At 37.1% G+C, this 20,751-nt stretch overlaps 1 protein-coding gene across 5 annotated transcripts in view; it reads right to left on the bottom strand.

Annotated features, from left to right (window-relative positions):
* LOC137654643 (sodium/potassium-transporting ATPase subunit beta-like) overlaps positions 1-20,751 on the bottom strand; it is a 100,486-nt gene that overhangs the window by 22,224 nt on the left and 57,511 nt on the right. Inside the window, exon 1 of one of the 5 annotated variants that reach the window (XM_068388449.1) lies at positions 9,671-9,828. The exons of 3 other annotated variants lie outside the window; for them this stretch is intronic. In XM_068388449.1, the coding sequence (XP_068244550.1) occupies positions 9,671-9,776 (106 nt within the window). In that variant the 5' untranslated portion in view covers positions 9,777-9,828. Of the gene's footprint in view, positions 1-9,144; positions 9,287-9,670; positions 9,829-20,751 lie in introns of those variants that run through there. One more of the 5 variants, XM_068388453.1, reaches the window with a different exon arrangement.

Genomic DNA, 20,751 nt, shown 5'->3' with positions numbered 1-20,751 from the left:
CCTAGTTTTCCAGAGATATTAGTCAGGTGGAACACTCGTTTCTTTAGTTTCATAACGCTGCCCAAATGGGCAAAACCAAACAAAAACAACAGTAGAGACCATGCCAATTGTCTTGAATACTACTCAAGAGGAAGAATACTGTTGAAGTTGATGAATTGGGATTGGCTACGATGGCGTTTAGCCTAAAGAGGTCCCAATGAAGAAGGGGTGAACAAACTCCTCCATGCAACTGACAAATCATTCCATGACTTTGCCACATCCATTACTTAAAATCTAAACTTTCCTAAGAAAAAAGGCCAGTTCAATTCTTGGCTAACATTAATACCGGAAATAAAACTTTTTTCACACAAACGTTATGATAGAGCAAATACCTTGTCAGTTAACAATGGTTCTTATGCAGCATAATCTCCTCTTATTATGTTTATTACAAAAGCTGCCCCAAGTTATCAATGCAGCGTTAACGTTGTCAGTGCTACAACTTAAAAGGAGTTTGTAATTAAACTGCTAACTACACTTGCCTTTTGACCTCTCTATTACTTAAGTGGTACTTTAATTATGCTTGTTAGTATACATTTGTTCGATTGAAACTACATTCGTTCAAATGTACTTCTCTTCGGTAATCTCGACTAGGATTTTATTGGCAAAAGTTTCATGTTACATAAAATGTTCGCAGGTTATAAATAATTCGGAATAGAAATATTATAGATAAGTATACAGGAATCTTGGCCACAGTTTTATTTGATACAAAATGATCGTATAAGTAATTCGCAATAATAGAAATAACCTGGGGGCCACCAACCGGTGACTGAACATCTTATCTGATATGACATCTTACTACGGCTACTGATAAGGTTACGCAACAAGACTGCTTATCTAAGTCCCATATTCAATGCTCCCTTGGGTCTTTCTCTAGCTGGATCATTCATCAACTAAATAAAATACATTAGCATAAGAGTGCGTGTACACAAGCAAATAAAAAAAACAGACTACGAATAATACTAATAGAATGTCAAGAAAAACAATAGGATTTAATGGAAACCTAAATTAAATACAATAGGAATAAATGCGCAGCATGGTCCTCGCACACCTTTCAATATAGTTTCAGTTAGACATATTTAATAAAATGTGGCAATGACACTGGAAATGTTAGATTACAACACACGAGCACACACACAGAGAGAGAGAGAGAGAGAGAGAGAGAGAGAGAGAGAGAGAGAGAGAGAGAGAGAGAGAGAGAGAGAGAGAGAGAAAGAGAGAGAGAGAGAGTTTTAAAGTGACATAGCGTGACAAGGGGCAAAACAAGCCACGTCTTCCCACCTCCCCAACCCGTTCCACCATTGCAATTACAGGGCGATACAATATTATTCTTCTCTCCCAGTAGTTTATCACGGGACAGTCCCTGAATAAGTCAATACTAGACCAGTCTGGTCACGACAGTGAAGGAGTACGATCAATGGAATCCTTGTTATTTCTGGAGCAATTCTTAATAATTCATATGCTAAATCTCTCTCCCTCTCTTGTCCGTATACACTATAGCTTAACTGACACTGGCGCCAACTTTTTACAGATAGTCTGTGACCGATCTAGTAAGCAAGACTGTATTATGTAGTATTCTTAAGAAAAAAAAAAAACTATAGAATGCATTCACAAGGAGGAACACGCTGGTGTTTGTCAATACGTTAAGCTATGAGATCAATAATTCTGATTGTGAAATACACGAAACCCTACACTTATAAGATTTAACAATTTCCTCGTGTGGTTATGTCCGGTAAAAAAAAAGAAAAAAAAAAGATAGCCGTGACATAGCTTGGCATTATGAGTGGTAACGGCTTTACTTTACCCCTAACAACTTTGCCCGAAAATGCCACTATGAAGTTTTAAAAGCTACAAAAATTTCTTCCAAGCCCAAATATTTTTTCGTATTTATTTTTTACACTAGCCTCTGACACATGATCTCTTTGTAACATGCGACTCGCACATGAGATTTTGTCTAAAGTGTTTTGCAAACGAAAAGACTTTTACACTTTTACCATGTATACGATTGTATGTTGAATATAACATTGTGCCTACTTCAATGCATTACTGACAACATTAACGACAATGAAAGAGACTCAATGACATCAGACAGTAATGATAAGAAACATTTCATCCAAGTACAAGTGTAGTATTTAAGGGTCTTCGCCGGGTTACACTAATCACGCCATGTGAATAAGAGAAAACTGATCCCATCTCGTCTTTGTTGAAACTAAATTCAGTGTAGATGATTCCTTCGCAGCCTTCCGAGAGGTTTTAAGATTTAAATATTCCATCTTGATTTCAAACAACTTAAAAGTCAGAAATAACTAAATAATTTATTCAAAGTAGAAATGGATCTTTTTTAAAGGAATAAACAAAGTCAAGACTTTTGGTAAAAGTACAGTAAAATGGTAAAAGTGTCCCCGCTGAATATCCAATATTGAAATTCAAAACCAATCAGATAAACTTATCAAAAAATAATTAAAACTTAAAACGCAACACAAAGTAGAACTAAACATTCTATTTCTCAATCCTACCCCTTAGTAATTTATTCAAGAGTAAACTCCACTAACCGGATTAGATAAGAGCCAGGCATATAGGTCAATCGCCCTCATCAGTGAAAAAATATAGAATATTTTGGATTAGATTTTCCTAGGATATGAGGCTGATCAGCGCTGAAGTAAACCTTGTTGGGGGACCCAGCAATTTTACTATGAAAAGCTGAAAGAGATTAGACATTGAAAAAGGAATAAAGAAAGCAGGAATGTTGTACAATAGGAAATAAAGAAAGTGTAGATATAATATGGGGCGAAGGAACGCTGCTAAGACCATTAATTAATGCTTAGTGCATCTGTGAGGGTACTGACGGAACCACCCTCCTAAGCGGGTGGATATGTTACAAACTATATTAACCATTAAACTCTCAACATATTTTAGCAGAATCATTTGTGCAGACGCACGGAAACATTTTTGATGCTAGGAAGGATTTTTCTTTAATCTATTGCTGATGCCGAGAAGACATTCAAGATGTTATAACTTAGTTTCGCATTTATGGTAAACATATTCTAAAAAAATAATTTGCCCAGTCTACGCAGTCTGAGAGAGGAAAAAAAAAAAAAAACAACAGCCACACGATTTGGCAACAAAGAGGACTTCTATAGTTCAAACTTGCATCTATTTTTTTTTTCATGTTGAACAGGCCGACACGAGTCTGTCTTCTGATAATATATGCCATTATATTAACGTTCTTACTGATCTTAAGATACTTTATAATAATCATTACTTCTCATATATAGTTTATAGTTTATTTCCTTAACTCACAGGGCCATTTCTCCCCGTTGTACTTTTTAAGGCTTGTTCTGCAAGCAAGAGCCCGCGTGCTAACCAAGCAAGGAAAAAAAAGTACCCAACCTAAGGAGGTTAAACATGAATTGGCTTGCTTTATTTATTCCTGACACTGGAACGTCTTTGTATGCACGTAAAGAAGTAAGAATCAAAAGTTGTGCATGCCAAATTATTTACTTTAAGAGATGTTTTTCTGCACCTGTACTGCATGGGAACCACATTCTCTACAGAACATTTCGTATCAATTTGATCGTATAGATTACAAGGCATTCACCATTTCACACCATGTTGATCGTTTATCAAATACACACACATGTGAATATCTTAATCAAACCTTCCTAATTCTAACCATAATGACCTTTCAACCACCGAATACCATAAAGAGATCTAACGTGTAATTTAATATAATCAGATCCTGTAATCCAAGTCACTTGAAAGAAGGGCTTCAGATCTATTACCTTTCATGTTTATGATACAGAGATTAGAGCCTTATTCTAGCTTGAAAAAAAGCAATATATGCAACTACATAAGGATTTACGTAGCCTTTCTGAAAGATGGTAAAACCAGCATGAGAGAGAGAGAGAGAGAGAGAGAGAGAGAGAGAGAGAGAGAGAGAGAGAGAGAGAGAGAGAGAGAGAGAGAGAGTAATATAATAATAATAATAATATAATAATAATAATAATATAATAATATAATAATAATAATAATATAATAATAATAATAATAATTCTTTATTTCCAATATTTACATTGGGTATTCATAAAATATAAGGCTACAATTAGTAAAGTCATCTTACAAATAGTTCAAATATTTGTTATTTTAGACATACAAAAGTTGTTATAAGAATCAACAAATCGGCTAAAACTTTGTACTTGAAATAATTCATCAGTAATAAAAGAATATCATGAAATCAGAAAGTATTTACTTAGAATATAGTGAGTAAAAATTACTCTTGCCGAATAATGAAATATATTGTCATGGACCACATAAGTTGTGTTAAAAACAAGTCATGTACAAATCATATTAAAATAACACATAGTAATCAAATATGCATACTAGATTATAAGGAAATCTTAATTTGTAAATAAAAGCCATATTATCCATAAATATTATCTAAAACTAATTCCAACATCTATAGAAGTATAGTAGTGCCTTCAAAAGCACTTTTAATAAGGCAATTAAGCATAACATTCTTACATTAATCGGGACCATTTAAAATTAGTTTCTTTAAGTGTACATTAAAAGCAGCGAGAGAGGATTTTTGTTTAATTGTGCCAGGTACTTTATTGTATAATGCTGGGCCTCGAACTCTAAACTGGCGGGAGCCTATCTCTGTTTTCGCCCTTTCTACATATAGATTTTCCTGCTGTCGAGTAGAAACCCCATTAACTGCGTGTACTGTTGGAAAATCGTATAACCATTCAGGAGTTATTTTACGTATTGTTTTGAATACCAAATTACAGACATCTATGGTATATTTGTCTTTTATCTTTAACCATTCTAATTTTTTGAGGTAAGGGGATATGTGGTCATGTTTTTTTACATTACCAACAGCCACTCGGGCAGCAAAGTTTTGAAGTTTTTGAACCCTTTTCATTTGTGTAGAGCCAGTTACTCCCCAAATTCTTAAACAGTAGTTGATTATACTCATAGCCAGCGACTGAACAACTATTTTACGCGTAGAGGAATCAAATGAGTCTTTTACTCTATTTAAATAAATCAAAGTGCCCATCACTTTCTTATAAATTTCGTCTATATGAGTTTCAAACGTCATATATCTGTCAAAATAAACCCCTAGATTTTTTACAGCTTTCATGGGTTTAATCATATTTCCATTAAAATCTATTTGTACATTATCTCCAATTTCTGATATATATTGTCGGGAACCTATAAAAATTAATTGTGTTTTTTTCTCATTAAGAAGCAAACCATTAGTTAAGAAGTAGTATTTGGCCTTCTTTAGTATGCATTTTGCCCTATGAATTAGTTCGTCTATTTCACTTACATTTCCTTCAATTAAGATCTGGGTGTCGTCGGCATATTGGATGACAAAACAGCCGGGTAGTGATTTAACCAGATCATTGACATAAATTGTAGAGTATTGGGCCAAGAATAGAGCCCTGGGGCACACCAAACTCTACAGTTTTTTGGGACGACACAGTTTGACCCATTCTAACTGACTGGGATCTGTTATGTAGGTAATTCATAAACCAAAGTGGATCTATACTTAGTGATGTACATTTATCAAATAATATATTATGGTTCACGCTATCGAAGGCTTTTGAGAGGTCAAGTAAAAGGAGTAGTGAGACTTTCTTATTATCCATGTTATTATAAATCTTATCTGATACTTTTAATAGAGCCGTTTCAGTTGATAATTTTGGCCTGAAGCCGTGTTGACTTTGTGAGATTAGACCATTTGTCTCTAAAAAATCAGTTAATTGAATAGCAATTATTTTTTTCCAGAACTTTTGACAATACCGGTAGCAAAGATATAGGACGATAATTGGAGACGTTTTCTATATCACCACTCTTAAAAACAGGAATTACGTGGGGATATTTCCATAAGTCCGGATACTGTTTAGTGGCTATGGATGTGTTGATTATAACTGTAAGGTAAAATGCAATAATATATAACCCATCCCTGATGAAACGCAAGCTAATCCCGTCAGATCCAAAAGCATTTGTGTTTTTAAGATTTGTTATAATTAATATGACAGTATTACAATCAACAGGAGTAGGCTTAAAACTATCTAATTCTCTAACTGGAATATTACGTACTGTTTCAGTAGAGATATTATATTTCCTAATATCCTCTTGGGTTTTTTCGAAAGTTTTTTTCCCGACCTCAGCGAAAAAATCATTGAATTTTTCAGCCTTAGAGTGTATATCAGTTACTGCTGGCAATAGCATAGAGCTCTTCTCTGTTTGTTGACCATTAAATAGCATATTTTTTGTTATTTTCCAAGTAGCAGAGACATTTCCTTTAGCTTTCAGATATTCGCTTTTGTAAAACTGTTTACGGCTTGCCGCTAACTTTGAGTTTACTCTCTTCTTCAGGTCTTTATGTTTTTCTCTCAGAAGGATGTTAAAAGTTTGATTTTTTAACTCACTTTTCAGTCTGTCTCTGTCTTTCATGTCTCGCTTTATTTCATCTGTTATCCAGGGCACAGGGGGACGAACGATTTCTTTCGTTACAACCGGAGCACAAATGTTTAGACAAGCTGTAAAGACGTCGTTTAAAGAGAGAGAGAGAGAGAGAGAGAGAGAGAGAGAGAGAGAGAGAGAGAGAGAGAGAGAGAGAGGAGAGAGAGAGAGAGAGAGAGAGAGAGAGAGACTTAACAATAAATCATCCTGAATAACCCAGCCTAGGCCTTTAAGATTAGCTGCAGTGCTTCAGCAACCAACATACAGCCGGCCAGTATCAACTTAAATGCAGAGCATTACTCATTCACCGTGCTAATCAATAAGAGAGAAAAAAAAAAAAAAAAAAAAAAACCGACTACGTCAATGTACCGATTTATCGAGTCTTAATCATTGTTATTCGCCACAATGAGTTCCACCAGTATCCTTCAAGTATATGACCAAAAGGTTTCGCAATTTCCTTGGCAATTGGTAATTGCATCTAATCCAAGGAACACGTATAAAATACTTCAATTTCATTAAAAAGAGACACCGCCCAGATCAACATCAAAAGTAGGCCTATAACATGAGTAAACCATTACTCTTTCAGAAAGTCGGTTGCCTTTAAGAATTATAAACTCATTCGACAATATCTGCTTATGTTAGGGTAGCATCTCAATGAGATATACAGTAAATTAATTTACAATTATAAAAACTAGAGGTAAGAAAATTCACTCGGGAGCAAATTTTACCAGCAACGATAGATGAAGCTAAAGATGCGACCCAAATTAAGCAAACTTAGCAATAAAAAATCACCCAAATAAAGTAGTCCTACGCAAATAACTTATATCAAAGCCACCTGATCAACTCCAACCTCCTGAGTTGCGAAACAAAACTACCCAGTATAATGACCCTTCAATAAAAACCATGCAAATTGAAAGTTTTACATATATACTACAGGCTAAAAATTGTCTAATATAAGGGATAGCGACCATCATCATCAATGGTACACATTTCATGAGCAAAATGACTAATTTCCATATTGGACACCTAGATTAAAGTTTAACCAAATTCAAGAGTACATATGCAGATATTACCCAATTTAAGTAATATGGTTAAAACTTGATTCAAGGACCCCTTTTAATAAAATTTGTTTGTCATTTCAGAAACCATGTTCAGAATCTCCTCATGAAAACAGGAAAACAAATCTACGGACCCCCAACAAAAATATCAATAATTTCAATGGCAAATGAAAATAAAATTATATATATAAAACAAGTGAACATACAATGCACTTCGTGTGAGGACACTGACGTGTATTGATTTTTTTTTTTTTAACTAGACCAAAATTCGCAAATCTTTGCAATTCCTTTCCCTTATAATCCTTTATCCTTAAACTCCCCCTGATTTCCTATTTCATAATTCATCAAAACCAATTGATCTATCCTAATTGAAACCGGCTACTTCCCTACCGGCTCCCTGACCTAATTCTAGGCTTTTCTAAAGTTGCAACTGGAAATAGCTAGTAAAAAGAGTAATCCTATTCGACTGCGTTTAGAAATTAAATCTCACAATTGAATAGACTTGAATAAAGGAAAAAAAAATATGCTATCTTTCCAGAGCCCCACCCACTTATATGTCGGGATACAGTTGCCCCACCCATAAATCTTTCCAGCCCATCCCAACCACGGCCGAGATTTCCTATCTAACCCAACCTGGTATCCTCAACAAGGTTTAATACCAAACCTCCTTGGGTATCCTAAGGCTTTACTTAAAATTTACCATTGACCCAATTCACAAGGATTCCAATTGAACTTTTTGTTATCTAGATCTAATGTGTATCTGATGAGAGAGATTTCTCAATCTTTTTACTCTAATACAGGTACAGGATTATAATTAATTTTATAAATTACCCTATAATTACTGTATGCATTACAATAAGTGGAAAGGGAAGAACATCCTACAAATTCCAATTAGATTTTGTTAAATAACGTAATCATTAAGAGTTGACAGAGAATCAGAGGAAACTTAACATGTTTAAATACTTCTAAATGTTAAGCCTAACCATAGGTGATCGTTACCCAGGACCGTGAGGGAATTGAAGTTACTAGGCCGGCCAAAGACAGAAATGCTAGGTACACATACACATCTTTATTCTTGCTGCAGCCTACGTGTATCTTTCACCTCAAGACCATTTTAAGAAAAAATCATGCAGTGGGTGAATAAAGCAGAGCCTCATTTAATAATAAAAAAAAATCTTCAAAAGTTAACTACTTGCAACTCTAAATGTTATCTAAATCATGCCACCGACTTCGAATAGACTGGGTGATTAATTACATTTTACACCTGTCAGCCTATACGTTAGGCCTAAGGCCTAACCTAACCAAACAGGACAGGTCCATTAGCCTAGGCCTGGTATTTAAAAGTTAGGACATTTGTCGATTACCACTTCACTTTTCATATAAATAATGCTTTGTATAATACATATACGGATTAGTCAGCGGGAACTTCGGTACTCTGAAAATCAGGAGCGAAAATCGATCGCCAGTCGTGGGGTCGGTTGCCTGACCATCGCCTCCAAGGTATCGGAAAAATAAATCACTAAACTATGAGATTTCTAGTTTAAATTTCGCTATCAATAGGTAGATCTAAGGTACTTACACCATGATGCAGCCGTCCTTCCCAGAAATTTGTTGGAGTCGCCATCCCAAATGAACTTTTTCCAATCTCCTCCCTTACCGGCGAACAATTTAGCCCTCTCTTCATCCATGACTCAGGTGAGAGAAGAAAAGACTCCGGTGATGCTTCGAGGTCGACTAAACCCTCTGACTCCAATGCGGCATATTACTCAACCCTCCTCCCCCCTCCCCCTTCTATATAACCCCTGCAGTATCATACAATCTCAGATTCTCTTGTGGTGACCAAAGCCGTGCGCATGCTTGACCCCTTGAGATTCGCAGGTGAAGAGGACCTCGACGCACCACCTTAAAAGCACCAGCAGTCAGTAGAGGCCCAGCTTTGATTCGAGGTTGACATGACCACCTCCAAAAAGTCACCCTTCAGCTTAGGCCTAGTCGTCTTCCTTCATCTCGGCTCCCTCCCACCCCAGACTTAGTCATCTTCCGTATCTCCCTTCGAAAACATTATTTAACCTTGGCGGTCATCAATAAACGGGCGTTATACTTACACCATGATGCCCCGGTACGGCCGAGAAACTGCTTCGTTTCGGGATTCCACACAAAAGTGCCGAATGACTCTTGCTTTTGCACCTTATAAACGTTGTTCTCCGCCATCGTGCCTGGCTGCTGTTCGACTGCAGCTTTGGTGCACCGATCGATAACAACCTCAACCCCGATAGAGATGAGAGAGGCTCGCATGCTAGCGTATCCTACATGCTGCGAAAGTCCCCGCAGGATTTTGAGACTTTATTCTTAATATTTACCAATATCACGGATTAAATGGAAAATTGATACAAGTTACATACGTGCTATATTTATTCTATTCTTACTAGTGGATTGGAAAATGTCGAAATGCTTGGAACTCTGTCGCATTCTGGCAAACTCGTCAACACTTTTCGTAGAGAGTTTAAAGCCGACGAATTTAACAAGAAACGAGCTCCAGAAGAGTAGCACTGTTGCTAATAAAATTATATTTTTCTTTTAATATCATAGATAAAATTTAACTAATTTGGCTAAATATCAAAAAGATAATTAAAGAATTGCCATCTTTTTCCCTATCATGCTTTATAACGACAAGATAAAAACGTTAAAATTGTCCTTTGGCAACTGTATAAAAGTTTGTTCATTTGTCTTTCTTTGCTATAGTAAAATGGCATCAATCGGAGATTTTTAATTAATTTGATTATCACTGGTATTTTTGGTAATAGTGGACAGAACATTGCTCGTATATTGAGGAATAAGTAACTTTTTGCGCAATCAAGCATTCATACTTTATTCTCCAAAAAAATGGCGCTTATCTCGTTTTCTAGGTCAATGTATGAGGAAAATGGCATCGTCGCAACATTTGCAGTTAAGTCTTCAAATGATAAATGCAGTAAGCCTAAGTCGCAACTGATAATTCATCCTACACTGCATTTCCCACCTTAAGCCCGGAACGAAGGGGGAATTCGGAAATTGCTGGAGCACATATAAATGGCTACAAAATATTTAATAAAAAGTATCTATCTTCCAAAATCATATGCTCAATCGCCGTATATAATGTGTAACAAGTTAGCAACCAACTGACAAGTGTGTTTGAGACCATAAATTTATTAAAAAAGGCGTTTTCCGTACTCTAGTACTCATTACATAATCTTTAAAATTGAATGATTAAACAGAGAGAAGTATAAATCTCTAGCCTAATCCGCCATAATTTAAAGATTCCTTGCTGACACGGCATTTTTTCTGAATAGGCATTCCTTATATTCTCAAAGTTATATTACACATCATTTGAAGAAAACAAACATTACGATTATTAAGTAAAGTAAGTTCTTGAATGGTGATATGCAAGACTTAATAAAGATTATGCACTAGAAGTTCGCTTTTCTTTTTCTCTAAATAGAGATGCAGTCGCATTGAAAAAAAAATGCCATTTAAATGGCGTGGTGTGGCAAAAGGGCTTTTGTACTTAAGTTAGGAAGAAATGTAGAATGATTTCCAGTTCAGACAATTTTCTTCCAAATCTCATTTCTAATTATAATTATTCTTAAATAAACAAATTGACAATCTTGCGTATACAGTAGACAAATCCATTTCCTCCTAGATTTACAGGATATCAGAAACTTACTCCAGCATTTTGTATAACCAAGGAATGTAAGCGATTTTCATGCTGAAAAGAAAATAGTTTTAAACCTGAATGCGTTTTTAAAGTTTAAAAGTGGAAAACTAAAACTGGCAGCCAGAACTGAACACCAACTCGACAAGATGTGTAGGCACCGTAGGCTTACATAATGATACGAGTTGCATAGGTCTAACGGATCATTTCCTCGGAAACTATACAAAGTTAAAATTAATCTAATCCTTGTATTAATACAATCAGAAAAGGAGAGAACATCCAATAACCAATTTTGGAATGAGCGCCCAAAGGGCAACTCTTGGAAAATAAGAAAGTTCATTAGCCAACTGCTGGGTAGACAAGTCCTTTGGTCATATCGTATATAAAAAAATCAAAGTCAAAGGGCTAATATTCACTTTTAAAAGTTCTTTCTGTAACAAATTAATTCCATTACGGAACTTTTAAAATAAAGTTAATTTGTAAACACGTAATAGGAAAGAAAGTGATTGGATAACTTTAGAATGAAAGGAAGTCTTTCGGCACTCTAAAAGACAAAAAAGTCCCTAGGCATACATTAAATGAAAATCCATTCTCTGCCTTTTAAGTAGGAGGTAGTCCATTCATCAACTTTTAAACGGAAGTCCATTAGGTAACGTTAAATTAAAGTACATTAGTCAACTAGGCCTACTTTTGGAAAAGGAGCGATCTATCAGATAAGACATAGTATGTTCCACTTTAGTGGAGTGGGTAACTTCCAAAATAATAGGGGAAATGAAAATTGTCATACAGTAAATTTTTACCTTTTTCAAAGACGGCCGACAGGTTTACAATGGCTTCTTGTGGATATTGGAATATCGACATTTAATTGGTTAATCCCGTTCGATTTCTTCAGTCATTCTTTGTTTATGTTAAAATATGGAAAGCAAGTATTAACATACTTGGATATACTGTACATATTTTGCTGCTTGGAAATATCTTAAGAGGTCTGTCACTATAAATAAAAAATAAGTGCAGACCTCCGCCACGGCAACTTATTCCTTGAAACCAGCTTGCCATTCCCAGAATCAATTTAGACCGTAGGCGTATTTGAAATCTGTAACAATCATGTGCGAACTTGTGGTTCAGGTTAGGGTTAATTCGGTCGTCCTTTGACTTAGGACTTTCAAAATTGAATCACTTCCATGTCTTAACATGACAATTAATCCCTGAAAGTTTCACTACTCCATGAATAAAATTGTGGCCAGAAAGTAAAAAAACAGAGTCAAATAGACAAACTGATAAATGGGCGAAAACATAACCTCCACCAAACTTCATTGGCAGAGGTAAAATATCCAACAATAAACCAAAAATTTGTACATCACTTCACATACGATTTCAAAGGTCAAGTAATACAAGGATTTGGGGGGTAACATTAGCTAATTTCTTTCAGTAAAAAATCAACTAAGCCCTACTTCATCTATTATCATCCTCATTTTAAAAAATTCAATGACTAGCTCAATGTAATGGTGTAGTACCAGTGCACTACCAGGTCTCACTGGTCGACACTTAAAAGCTGAGAGACTCCGCATGTTGTTTAGCTAGCCCCAGTTTTAAAACGGCCCCACCTGAATTGTCAACAAGTGCCAGTGAAGGAGAACCAAGCCAAGGAAGGTGGTCCTTTAGTCTTCTAGAAGGTGTACAGATCACACAAATTAAATAGCGTTGGATGAACTTTCAGGTTAGAGGTAGGATTTTGACACATCTAAGTGTATATATGTTGAATAGGTGGTAAAAGGATAAACCGTCATAACACAGAACAAAAGCAATGACAGTTCAGTCTTGGAAGTATATGTCTGATGAAGGAAGATAGTACAGTTAACTGGAAGCCTTGTTGCTTGTGCCAGGAGAACACACTTGAAAGGGTTTTAGATGCATATGATGCCGGCTAATACAGTTAACTGGAAGCCTTGTTGCTTGTTGAATTGAATTGAATATAGGATTTAGGCATTAAGCCAAGCACTGGGGCATCAAAGGCCATTCAGCGCTATATAACGAAAATCATTCAATCATATCTGTACACTCACACCATTTAGTATCATTTTAACCTTTAATACAAATCGTAACACTTTCATACAATAAAATCTAGATGTGAAATAAATATGGATTAAAAGGGTAAAATAAATAAATAAATTAATAAAATCAATTATAGCTCGTAATATAACCCAATACTTTGTATAAATTTTCTCAAGTTCAGGGTATTACAGTTTTCCCTCAGTATATCTCTTAAAGGTTTGTCCTGGAGTAAATGTGTCCTCCTCTGAAGATTAAAAACAGGACAATCGACTAAAATATGTTTAACATCCATTATCACTTGACAGGTATTACAAAGAGGGGCCTGTCTCCCTTCCCCACTCTTCATTAAATAATTGTGTGTTGCATGTGTATGGCCAATACGCAGCCTAGTTAAAATAATGGTATCCCTTCTACTTGTAGAATTACAAGATGACCATTTATCCACCAATGGGTGGATTTGTTTCAATTTTGTATTGGTGGTCAGTTCAGACCATCGAGCTTGCCACTTATTTTTACAGTAAAGATGAATCTCACTTTTAAGATCTTTGTAAGGAATACTCAAGGGGGATGGATTACTTAGCCCTGAAGCTTCCTTTGCTGCCTTATCTACTTGTTCATTTCCATCCACCCCAACATGGGCAGGGACCCAACAGAAGTGAACACTGATACTCTTCCTAGACTGCAGAAGTACTAACCAGTCCTGCACCTCTTGTACTAGATGATGGCCTGGCATAATTTGTTTTAATGAGAGTAAAACAATATTGGAATCCGTAAAAATTGTATAAAAACTATTTTGGTTGCCATTTTTAAAAATATGTTGGACTGCAAGAATTATTGCGTACAGCTCAGCAGTAAAAATTGAACAAGAGGATGGGAGTTTCCTTCTAATAACAATATCCCCCACCACAGCTGCACTTCCAACTCCTGCAGCCGATTTGGAGCCATCTGTAAAAACATGTTTCCCATGATGTTGAGCAGCATGATTTAAAAACTCACTTTTCATTACCCTACTAGGTAAGGTATTTTTCCCTCCTGCCGTAAAACATACTTTAACAGGTGGATTACACCAAGGAGGAGACTTGGGATATCCTACCTCTGCTATCTGTGCTGTTAACAAGCCTACTTCTCTAGCATCATTTTTCAGCTGTACTTCCAAAGGCTTAGGCACTCTAATCTGTTAGGAGCCTGATCTAAAGGTGCCCTAACATATTTACAATTAGGATTGTTTCTCACAGCAAGAGACCTAGCTAAAAACCTCAAACTCAACTCCTCTCTGCAAATGGAAAGGGGAGGTATGCCAGAATCAACATAGAGACTGTCAATGGGAGATGTTCTGTAAGCACCTGTGCAGATGCGAAGCCCAGCATTGTGAACAATATCAAGTTTTCCAAGTAAAGTCTTTGTAGCTGACCCATATATTTGGCATGCATAGTCTAACTTGCTCAGACACAAAGATGTATAAATTCTAAGCAAAGTTGTTCTATCAGCACCCCAATCAAAATGCGATACCACTTTCAGAATGTTCAGTGACTTCTTAACCATGATATATAGGTTATTTATATGGGGACCAAATGTCATTTTCTTGTCGAAAATGACTCAAGAAACTTGACACTATCCTCATATGGCAAAATACAATCATTTAAGAAAAGGGTGGGGATCTTTTCCCTTTTACGAGTAAAGCGAATGGCTTTGGTCTTCTGGGGAGAAAACATGAATCCACGAGAATTTGCCCATGCGGAAGCAGCATTTATTGCAATTTTAAGATTTTGGCATGCTTGTAGTGCAGATGATCCACTACAATAAATTGCAAAGTCATCGGCAAATACTGATCCTTGTATGCCAGGATGTATGTGACTAATGAGACTATTAATAGCAACAGCAAACAAGGTCACACTCAATACGCTGCCTTGGGGGACACCACCTTCTTGCATGTAGGATGAAGATAGTTCTGACCCTACTCTCACTTTAATTGAGTGGTTTGATAAAAATTCTTCAATAAAAGAGAACATATGTCCTCCTATACCCCACGAGGCCAATTGCTTTAAAATACCACCCCTCCAGGTGGTGTCAACCTTGTTGCTTGTGCCAGGAGAACACACTTGAAAGAGTTTTGGATGAATTATGATGCCAGCTAGTACAGTTAACTGGAAGATTTGTTGCTTGTGCCAGGAGAACACACTTGAAGGAGTTTTGGATGCATATGATGCCGGCTAGTACATTTAACCGGAACCCTTGTTGCTTGTGCCAGGAAAACACTTCAATTTGGATGCACATGATGCCGGCTAATACAGTTAACCGGAAGCCTTGTTGCTTGTGCCCAGAGAACACAATTGAAAGAGTTTTGGATGCATATGATGCTGGCTAGTACAGTTAACCAAGCTTTGTTGCTTGTGCCAGGAGAACACACTTGAAAGAGTATTGGATGCATATGATGCCAGCTAGTACAGTTAACTGGAATCCTTGTTGCTTGTGCCAGGAGAACACACTTGAAAGAGTTTTGGATGCATATGATGCCGGCAAGTACAGTTAACTGGAAGCCTTGTTGCTTGTGCCAGGAGAACACACTTGAAAGAGTTTTGGATGCATATGATGCCGGCAAGTACAGTTAACTGGAAGCCTTGTTGCTTGTGCCAGGAGAACACACTTGAAAGAGTTTTGGATGCATATGATGCCGGCAAGTACAGTTAACTGGAAGCCTTGTTGCTTGTGCCAGGAGAACACACTTGAAAGAGTTTTGGATGCATATGATGCCGGCAAGTACAGTTAACTGGAAGCCTTGTTGCTTGTGCCAGGAGAACACACTTGAAAGAGTTTTGGATGCATATGATGCCGGCAAGTACAGTTAACTGGAAGCCTTGTTGCTTGTGCCAGGAGAACACACTTGAAAGAGTTTTGGATGCATATGATGCCGGCAAGTACAGTTAACTGGAAGCCTTGTTGCTTGTGCCAGGAGAACACACTTGAAAGAGTTTTGGATGCATATGATGCCGGCTAGTACAGTTAACTGGAATCCTTGTTGCTTGTGCCAGGAGAACACACTTGAAAGAGTTTTGGATGCATATGATGCCGGCTAGTACAGTTAACAAAAGCCTTGTTGCTTGTGCCAGGAGAACACACTTGAAAGAGTTTTGGATGCATATGATGCCGGCTATGTTACCCATGCTACAAACATTCCTAAATTCTATAAGTTTAATACAATGTCAACCATTTCATCCCCAAAGGCTTAATGAAGCCGATTGAATTCTGCAAAGTTTTAGAAATAAAGCTACATATCATAAATCATGTAAAGTTCAAAATAAAGCTAAAAAGAAAAAAGGAAGTCATTGTGCAAGACAAGAGAAGATGATGATGTCCCATTAGCAACATTTACATGTAGTAGCTAGAAGGCATGTGAAGAAGATGCAAAAGAATCCAAGACTGAGGAAGAAGGAATCTGCTTTATTCGTGACAAACCAGAACCAATTAAAAGACTTTATGACTGGCTATGACAATGCCTTAGCATGAAAAGCTGCAACAATGTGCAATCAACCTACAAAACGAAAAACTTCTGACCATGCCAGGTAGAGGCTGTAGATATTACTACCTCCCAGAGCAATATGTATTACCCATCTTTTCTGACATGCATGTACAACAGGGAAAGAGCCTGGCCAAATTCCCAGAAAATTGGAGATGATTATGTGCAGTACAGACAAAAGAAACAGGACCATACTTTTGCTGAGCTTATGGTGTACATAAAGAGAAGAGCAGTGTACTATTTTATGATGATAGAAATCTATGATTTGTACAATGAATACAGTTATGAGAACTTGATACTTCTTTATCCTGGAAATTTAGGCCTTCAAAAAGGGAAGATATTTGATTTGCCTACAAGGGGAAAGTGGGAGAAGCCCTAGCCATGGCATGTGACTACAATGATGCACTAATTGTGGTCAAAGCAGCCAAGATATTTAGGAAGCAGATGCTTGAACACAAAAAAAGAATTTGATGGAACCTTAACAGCAGACACTATAAGAGAATCTGTACCATTAAGTTTGTAGGAATTTGCAAGTGCTGAAAATTGGTGACTATAAAATCCAAAGTTAAATATGGAACATCTACTAATCTAACTTTAGCAAAACTTTTGAACTTCAACTGTTAGAGGGCTCGCATCTTTAAAATTTACCAGACATTCCAAGTCAAGAGAACCAGTTTCCCCTATACCTTGGTCTTTAGGTCTATGCAAAAACCAGAAAGTGTCCATTAATCTATATATTTCATGGACATGAAATTGGCTTTAGCTACGATAGGGTTCTGGAATTTACTAAAGGGTTGGGAGAAGCAGCTGTAGCATGGACCGTGGAGAAATTAGTAGTTTGTCCCACTATACTGAAAAAGGGTTCCTTGTAACTTGTGCTGTATACAATCTTAATCATAATCCAAGTACCACAATGACAAACATCCTTTCATGAGAGAGGCATATCTTTGTCTCAGCATCCATGTGCTGAAGTGAGGTTTAAAAAAACTTCCTGAATACTACATAAATATACTTAAACTTGAGAATTCTCTCCCTTCATTCAGTGGTAGTGAAGGGCACCAAGTTGTGGTTTATAAGAATATTTCTCTCGAGTATAAAAGGCTCGAGAAAGTCAGTTTATCAGTGAATATGCTGTGCCATATCTTTGGCAGCACATCATGCTTCTCAGAAGCAACGCAACCCCTTTGAAATAAGCTTGTATTAATGTTGTCTTTTTAAAATGGCATCTTATTTAGTTGCAATGATGAAACCTCAGATATTGCAAGAGCAGTCACAGTTTCTCTATCCTGGCCAAACCCCAGTTCTAACGGTTGATCAGCTACCAATCGTAGTTGCCAAGTAAATCCGGTGGGAATGGCCAGTGCAGAATGGTTGATGTGATATGGTTGTTTGAAGGGCTGCATTTAGAAATTGCAGCATTCAAAAATCAGGGTATCTCTTGAAAGGCAGTGGTAAGACTCAAGCTCTTGCATAAGCAGAAATAGCTACTCCAGAAACAGCAGATTCATTTATTTCTGCTTCACATGCAAAGATGACAAGTCTAGCACACCAGGTGACAGCTTGCATTTCATATCGGCTAAACAAGCCGTGCATAAGGCATATATCAAGTATATCCATAAAAAAAAAAGTGAGCCTAGTTGTGAAAACTGGATCAGAAAACATTGGTGTCCAAAACTCTACTTTTGAAATCTTTTGCTTCAGCTAGAACTTCGTGTTTGTTTACACCAGGTCATACCAGAATCTAATTTAAAGTTGTACAAAGATGTGCTACAGGAACTCATTCCTTCTTTGCTCTGGACCAAGTACATTATGCCACGTGGCTTTCTATTCATTTCAAATATATGGAAGCTCTCCGAGAAAACACATTTGTTGACTTCACAAAGTGAATTTCCACTGCCATAAAACCTCTTGGCCTTTCCCCTCAATTGTTGTAGACCAGACCAAGAGCACAATAAGCATAATGCTCATGTGAAAGGCGATTGGGGTATCTCAAGATGCAGATGATCTGAGAAGGTTGACTGTGGCTGATCCTGAAGTAAGATACTTGATTGATGAGTTTGAGAACAGAAGTGATGTTGATCTAAAATCTAAGGGTAAGCATCATGATGAAACATACTCTGCAGAAAAGGTTTCTTAAAATGGTCGAGATTTAGCGAGAGTAATCAATGAAACGGTAAACCGTTTTGAGGAAGATTTGATGGATCCGATAGTGCTTGACAGTCAAGAAATTATGGACTGCAAAGTTAGTGAATCCTTGATATCAATAAGAGCCTTGAATAGACATTCACAAACTTCATTGAGAGACTCAAGACACCCAGCAAATTCTAAGAGCTGGAACACTAAGAACAAAATTTTATTGTTTAGTCCCAAGAGGTCTTCTACAGAATCCAGGGGCAAACCATATAGGAAGACAGTCATCTGTTCTCCCGCCTCTCCATATCATGTCAGAACACACGTGTGACTGAAATGAGCTCCTCCAACATTAAAATTAAAACTGCCCTCCGTCACTGGCACAGAATGGGTAGATGCATCAGGACACAAAAGTTACAGCTGCTACCTCTACTAGAACACAGCAGGAATTGGACATCCATGACAAAGAGCCTATCACTGATGTTATCATAATGGATGGTGTAACTGCAGTAAATGCTTTTAGACAAACCAAGGGGTCTACATTTGAGTCTTAAGCAAAATATGAAGTCCTGTCCAAGGTACAGAAGCACATACATAAGTATAAACAAGCATAAATTGTATTTGATGTGTATAGAAGACAGTATGACAGCACAAACAAGACAAAACATAGGCACAGGAGTTTGCCAAAGTGATTAGCACTGCAAAAACTCCTGGTAATAGGGCCAGTTACACCAGGAATGATCAGAACAAAACTGAAATATTTGCTCATCAGGCAGACAATCCTTTCTTCTCAAGCAGATGATACAACATGCATTATCATCACCAAAGAGGATGCTGCACTTTTCAGTAAAGCTGAACAGTACACTGCTGTCCTACAAGGCTGCACTTGTGAAGAGGCAGATACTAAAGTCCTTTTACAGGCTCCATATGCTGCAAAGCATGAAGGTATCTCAGTGCAGTCATATGCAGTTCAGACACTGATGTCATCATATCAGCATCAATCATGAAAAAAAACCGATTTGGGAAACTATGATTAAATTCGGAAGAGGAAAAGACATTAAATGGATACCTATCCACAAAATTGCTGCAACCATGGGACAAAAAGCCTCGGCCCTTTGCCTTTTCCATGCATTCAGTGGGTGTATCACAGTGTCTGCCTTTCATGAAAAGGGGAAGAAGCCTGGATGGTAAACCTAGACTGTATTTCTGCTTGCCACACCCACCTTCATCAAAACTGAGTTCAACACCACCATCTGTAAAAGATGAATACCTGAAAATCACCAGAGAGTTCGTGGTATTAAATGTAAAACAGATACTTCATATAAAGATGTACATAAGGCTAGATTTCCTCTCTCTGCAAGGAATTAAAGAGGTTATGATTCCATTTCCCCTACAAGGGCTGCTTTTAGAAACCATTGCAAGATGGATGCTTTTCAAGCAGGGCACATTTGGTGCCGGTCTGTAGTATGTCATCCAGTTTTGCCGAGACCAAGACATTGAGGATGGCAACAGATTGATGGTGCCTGGTTTCCCCACTGGACTAAATTTACCAGTGGTAGCAAAATATTACCAATAATTGAATAAGTGTAGCTGCAAGAATCAATGCCAGGGGAGGTGCAATTGCTACAAGTCTGGAATTCAATGCACAGCGCTCTGCTGCTGCATTTGCAGAAACTAAATGATACACAAGATACAATGGTATCCATTGGGAGAAGCATATATATATATATCTTTGGCTGCCATTCTGGAAGCATGACTGCCATATGGTGGCCATAATGGAAAGGTGGGTTCAGTTTCTC

This window comes from Palaemon carinicauda, chromosome 15, assembly GCF_036898095.1.
Source record: "Palaemon carinicauda isolate YSFRI2023 chromosome 15, ASM3689809v2, whole genome shotgun sequence".
NCBI classification, from domain to species: Eukaryota; Metazoa; Arthropoda; class Malacostraca; order Decapoda; family Palaemonidae; genus Palaemon; species Palaemon carinicauda.
The sequence above is the reverse complement of the archived record's forward strand: the minus strand, read 5'-3'. Positions and strand labels throughout refer to the sequence as shown.